General features: G+C 39.0%; 1 protein-coding gene across 1 annotated transcript in view; it reads left to right on the top strand.

Moving 5' to 3' along the window:
* col18a1a (collagen type XVIII alpha 1 chain a) overlaps nucleotides 1–6,100 on the top strand; it is a 92,916-nt gene that overhangs the window by 20,113 nt on the left and 66,703 nt on the right. The window contains exons 2-3 of the mRNA XM_010792234.1: nucleotides 3,024–3,107; nucleotides 5,574–5,642. Of these exons, the coding sequence (XP_010790536.1) occupies nucleotides 3,024–3,107; nucleotides 5,574–5,642 (153 nt within the window). The remainder of the gene's footprint in view (nucleotides 1–3,023; nucleotides 3,108–5,573; nucleotides 5,643–6,100) is intronic.

Below are 6,100 nucleotides of genomic sequence, written 5' to 3'. Positions count from 1 at the left end.
GAACGAGTTCCAAACCGTACGAATTAGGCCCGAACTTAGTTTTGCGTGAATTTCCGACAACTAGAATTATTCAAACACTCCGCAGAACTGACTTTGTTCTAACCATTGCGGCGTAGTCGTACGATTATCCCTACGGTTGAACTACGAGAATAGTGCCTACTGAGCTACTTGTATTGTTGACAATTCTACTACTGGAATGCACACATTTGGAAAAAAAAGAAACCCACCGCCCCAAAGGTGGGTTTTTTTCGACAAAATTCAGGACTCTTTCAGTTTATTCTGCCACACGATTTTGATGTGACCGGGTCGGTTATTTTCATTGATGAAACTAACATTGAATCCCCGGTCATCCATATTCCCGGAAGGTGACTTATTAGTTATGGGGACGTAATATCGTTGTTGTTGTTGTTATTATTATTATTATTATCGGTATATTAAACCCTCCCCCCCCGCGACCGACAAGAATACAAGAGACTCCCCTCCGAGTGGAAGGGTTGGAAAACTTTCGGGGACTTGATTTCGTTACAGTCACCAGTCCCTTCTTGTTAATGCATTGAATTTATTTTACGGACGTCAACGCACAAAAAAGAGGCACGTCCATAGGCACCGCGACTTGGTGCCCATATTAGGTCAATTTGGGGTGGCCGGGGCGCCCCGCCCCCGTTTTGCGTTGTAGAACGGTCTTTGTCGCTAGACCTCCCGAGAATTGTAAATTAGTTGATACTTACCAAAGTATAGGGAAATTGCCCCCCCTTCTTTGAGTCGGATAGTCTGTTATAATTGTTAAAATCGTTTTGCTTTGTGTTCGCCCCATTGTGGTTCCGGAGACTTAATCGGGAATGGGCTTTTGTAGATTGTGTGAAATCGTGTCTTGAGTACGAATTTTATGGGAAAATGAATAATCTAGACGGGGGGTGTAATGTTCTATAAGCAATCGTTCGACTCTAACTCTAAAGGTGTCTAAAGGTGAGTTCAGCCAAACTTGACCGCAAATACCTCATTCCTTCCGTCTACTTGGGTCCGAATGCGCCGTCCCGTTCAAATTAAATCGCCACCAATCACATTTCCTCGCTCGCGCCAGGGCTGGGGGAGGGGTACAAGGCTCGCGTCTTGTGCTGAATTCACTTGCACTCGGACATTAGGGATTTTCTCTTAGCAACGTCCGATGAGCCACAACTTTCCGGAGATCCGCCCGTGCTTGACCGGTACTTGCTTTTGATCAAAGTCAATGCGGAAAACCAGCACTCACAAAGGTAGGCGGAGGTGAAGGGAATCAGCACCTTTACAGCCTTTTTGGCGAGGTGGGGGAACTCGGTCTCCACAGACAGCCACAAGTGTGCAAGTGACGTTTTCTGCCAGACGCTGTCTCCTCTTTCACTTTAGGTAACTTCACTAGAAATCGATCCATGTTGCCGCTCGCATAAAGTTAGCTGAAGTTAACTAGCTAGATTTCACTGTTTCTCGTTATTTGTTTCTCACGCTGCGCCTCCTCTGAAGCTCTCTGGTGCCCCCCAGGGGAGGCGCGCCTCACACTTTGAAAACTGCTGCTTTAGTTAATTTACCTAATACTTAAATATTTCTATCGGACACACAATCAAGATTGGTTGTTTTCTTAAGGTTTTTATGTCATTATAATTCACTAAAAGAATCAGATTAGAGCCAGATATTGAATACAAATCAATATTTCCAACTGAAAATCAAACCCTCCTTTGGGGAGAGAAGATACATCTGTAATTCATGCAAATCTTCATTATTTAGCTTACCAAATAAGACGATTTTATGAGACTTACTGACTTACATGCAAGCTATTTGCATGCTATTCCTTATATATGCATGCATCTACTTTATGTTCAGTAGATATACACTACATACAGCATGACCTGGTTGTTCGTAACTTTTGAGTGACACTTTTGCATGATAATGATGGCCGGTGAGCCATTTTCATTGTTTAGTGTTCTAGTCTTTCTGCTCATATGGACTGAAATGGCCTCTATGTACTGAAAATAAGACTAAAGGCCAGGAAGCCATAAAGGCAGAAAATTCAAAATTCCCTCCATCCACTGATATATTATTACATGGGAAACAGGGAGACATGTTAATACTACTTAATAAGGCAAAATTCCCCAAAAGTTCTTCCCATAAATGTTAGGGGGATTAAGTGTTTCCCAGCTGAAACCCTTGTTTAAATCTGTTTATTGCTGTGTTTGAAGAAAGCTGCTCATTAGTTGTAAACCACTTTGCAACTCTTCCTCATAATTCCAGTTGTTGTTATTACTTGAGCCCTTCTGAGGTATTCCCTTGTGTTCAGAAAGATGTATTATAAAGTGTTTACTTGGAAAGACCAAGCAGACCCTGTTCCTTCTGTGTTGACCTTCACACGGCCCTCAGCTGTAGAGGTCTTGTAATTTCTCTAATCAAATGAAGACTTGGCGGGCTTCTTTTGCATTTAAATATTTACATATTTATAAAATGGACATTCTTAAAGAGGATTTGTTTAGCGATGGACCTTTTTGTATAGAATCTGAAGCACTTTGTTAGAAAAAGACCATGACACATCGACTAAACATCGAGTCAGCCAGTACAACCATTACATTTCAAAGATCATTTTCTGCTTATCTTCAAAGTTCTTCTGATCTTTTTTCTCAGGACATAAATGTATCCTAAAGAGTTGACTACAAATAACCCACCAGCAGAGAGACCACCTCTCATTCAGAGCTAATGGCCCTGTGATAGGCAGTCAGATAGCATGAATGCTATCAGTGCGAGTATCCTGTATGGAAACATGTAACAGATTGTGTGTGGGCACAGATAGTGGCACTTCACAGGCAGAGGCTAAAACTGAGACATCAATAGCCCCTGTGCTTTTGTGGAGAGGGGGAATTCCCTGAGAGAAAAGGCAGCAAGTTCACAGATAAACATCCATATAATGTATGATGAAAGTAAGACATGTGTGAGAACAAGTGCGGCTCTATATATTACATGTATCGTTAACATGAAAACACCATGTCCTTGTTTTGCTACAGGGGGTGATCGGGGAGCTGAGGATTGTGGGAGACCCCCGCGCTGCTGAGCGGCACTGCGAGGAGGATGGAGACGACTCAGATATGGTGAGTTCAGGTTCAGGTTACTTTATTTGTACACTTTGGTGGATTTTGTTTGCAGTAGACAAGGCATCCATCTTGACACAAAGTTCATGAACACACAGAGAATATAAAGTGGTGATGAAAGTTGTCTGTGCTACATTAAATCAATAAACCACAAAAATAAAAATGTTGCTACAACAAGGTTAATCTGAGTCGTGGCTGCAACCAGCACTCTGATGTCGAACACTTCAGAGTGTACTATTCAAAAATATTAGAAAAAACAGCAAAGAAAATACACAGTATAGCATCTCGAAAATATCACAAACAGAAAGTATAAAATGTTTAGATATGCAAAAAAAATACATAGTGTAGTACGTTGAAAGTATGAAAAAAATGGTACACAATATTTTCCAGAAAATCGACGTTGGGAGACTGAGGCAGTCAGCATGTGACGCTTCACCCGCTTTGGGTAATAGCATCTAACAAGTGGAATGTAATGAAATGTCACAAATATGAGAAAAACAACATAGTCAATAATAATAATAAGAAATCAAGTATATAATAGTATATCAAAATATGTCAACAAAAGAAAAAGGACATAGTATAGTATATAAAAAAGGCACAAGAATTCCGTAATATAGTTGTCTAAAATAGGAAAAGATATTTGGTCGAAAATATGCAAAAAAACGACATTGTATAGAATGTCAATTTTTTTTCTTCTGCAAAACAACACAGTATAGTATGTCAAATATATGCCAAAAAAGGACATAGTATAGTATGTTGAAAATATGAAAAAAGGACATAGTATAGTATATTGAAAATATGCCAAAAATCGACGCAGCATAGTATATCAAAATATGCAAAAACGACATAGTGTTGTATGTCGGAAAGATCAGCAAAAAACAACATAGTGTAGTATGGTGAAAATATGCAAAAAATATGAAGAAACAACACAGTATACTATTCCAACATTTTCCCAAAAAACTACATAGTATAATATGTCAAAAATATGAAAGAAAGGACATAGTATAGTGTGTAAAAAATATGAACAAAAGGACATAGTATAGTAAACATATGCAAAACAACTACATGGTATAGTATGGTTAAAATATGCCAAATAACGACATGTTATATTATGTCGGAAATATGAAGAAACAACATAGTGCCAAATAACATGCCAAAATGTTCCCAAAAAACGACATTGTATATAGTATGTCGAAAATATGAAAAAACAGTATGTCGAAAACTTCTGAAAGAAACGACAAAGTGTAGTATGTTGAAAAAATGCCAAAGAATGCAATTAATATAGTATGTCTAAAATAGGAAAAAATAGTTGGTCATAAATATGTAAAAAAAACGTAATAGTATAGTATGTCGAAAATAAAAAAATAAAAAACTGAAAAAATGACATGTGTATGTACATCAATTAATGCTGAAGAATCTGATTTCTTTTCTCGGGGGGATGCAGCTTTCACCTCAGGATTTTCAGCCTTCATGTGAATAGTTAAACTCCTTTCACAAGATTATCATTTTTAAAAGGAGTCAGCTGAAAACATGAACAAATCTGCTGGAAACACGGCTTTCAACCGACTCATGGCGCTACCATTACCCTAATTGGCTAACTAGCTGCAGCTGATGAAATCTGCCAGCGATAGTTCATTTCAGCGTCCAAAATTGAGATGAGAAGCCTTCTTCAGAGCTCCTCTGACTGAAATCAGGGACCCGTAGTTTCAAGTATTACTCAGAATGTTGCTGCTGGATCTACCTCTGCTACTGAGAACAAGGAGCACAAGTAATGACATTTAACTGGGTTTGTTGATTTATTCCAGCATGTTACATCAGTTACATTGTAAACAATAGTGAATCTGTAAAAGATAGGAGTGTAAGAGCAGCATTTTCCACTGACCCCGACCACCCACACACAAACACAGGTGCCCCTCCGTAGCCCCCCAGCAGCCTTTACTGTTATTTGGTCAAACATTGACTTCCCAGCTGCCGAGACCACCAGAACCTCACTGACAGAGGAAGGTTCACTCGTTGCCTTCAAATCTTTAGATGTCCTTTCGATTAGACGGGAGAATCCCATTCTGAGTGGAAATGACAGGTTTCTGATTTCAGGATGTCTTTTATCTCAAACACACACAGCTGTTCACAGGGTGCACTCAGGATTACTAAAACACTGTGTATATTTTTCAACAAGGACCTTGTCAAAAGGTGTCATGTTAAGATAAAAAAAACAATATGTCAATAGTTACAACAAATTCATTGTTAAAAACAAAGAGGTGTACAGTTATTTAATAAAAAGCACACACAATAACTAAATTGCTTTTAGAGCGGACTTCAATTTGACCTGGAATTCAAATAGAGTTTATTTACTGAGACACTTGGACATACAGTTAAAAGAAAATGTTCAGATATAATGGTCAGTGCACTCAAACAAACCCAAAGAAAAACTTGATCACATTAAAATAAAATGTCTGTTCTCCTCAGGCTTCAGGTGATGGAAGTGGCGACGAGGAGAGGAATTCAAGACCAGCTGGGGAGACGCTCAGATGGACGGTATGGAACAACTTTTTATTTATTACAAATAATTGTCATTATAAAACGGACAAGTCAAATCAAGCAATCTGATTGGTTCTTAGCCGTGATATACTGAGCGTATACCACGGGTAGAATTGTAAGTTACTTTTCACAACAAGTCAGTATCCCTCCGCGTCTGAGAAAAACAGTATACCGTTGGTTTGCTTTTCATACTGGAACAAGAAAGCAGCGGAGAAGTAACGGGGCAGAAAGCCTCCTTTTTACGCAGCGGTCCAGACATAGACATCAAAGGGCAAAACATATTCAGTGTGCAGTTCCTTTGGCATTAGGGCAGGGATATCTAGACACTTTCCAAGGTTTGACATAATGAATTGTGCTACTTTTAAAGCAAGCAACGATGTTTTCAAATCTGTAATCAAAGAGGTCCGCAAAAACACTATCGACCAATCAGATTGCTTGATTTGACTTGTCAGTTT

Source organism: Notothenia coriiceps, unplaced genomic scaffold, assembly GCF_000735185.1.
Source record: "Notothenia coriiceps isolate Sejong01 unplaced genomic scaffold, NC01 NC01_scaffold00036395, whole genome shotgun sequence".
In the NCBI taxonomy this organism is placed as follows: Eukaryota; Metazoa; Chordata; class Actinopteri; order Perciformes; family Nototheniidae; genus Notothenia; species Notothenia coriiceps.
Note: the sequence above shows the minus strand (reverse complement) of the source record. Positions and strands in the feature narration are given on the sequence as shown.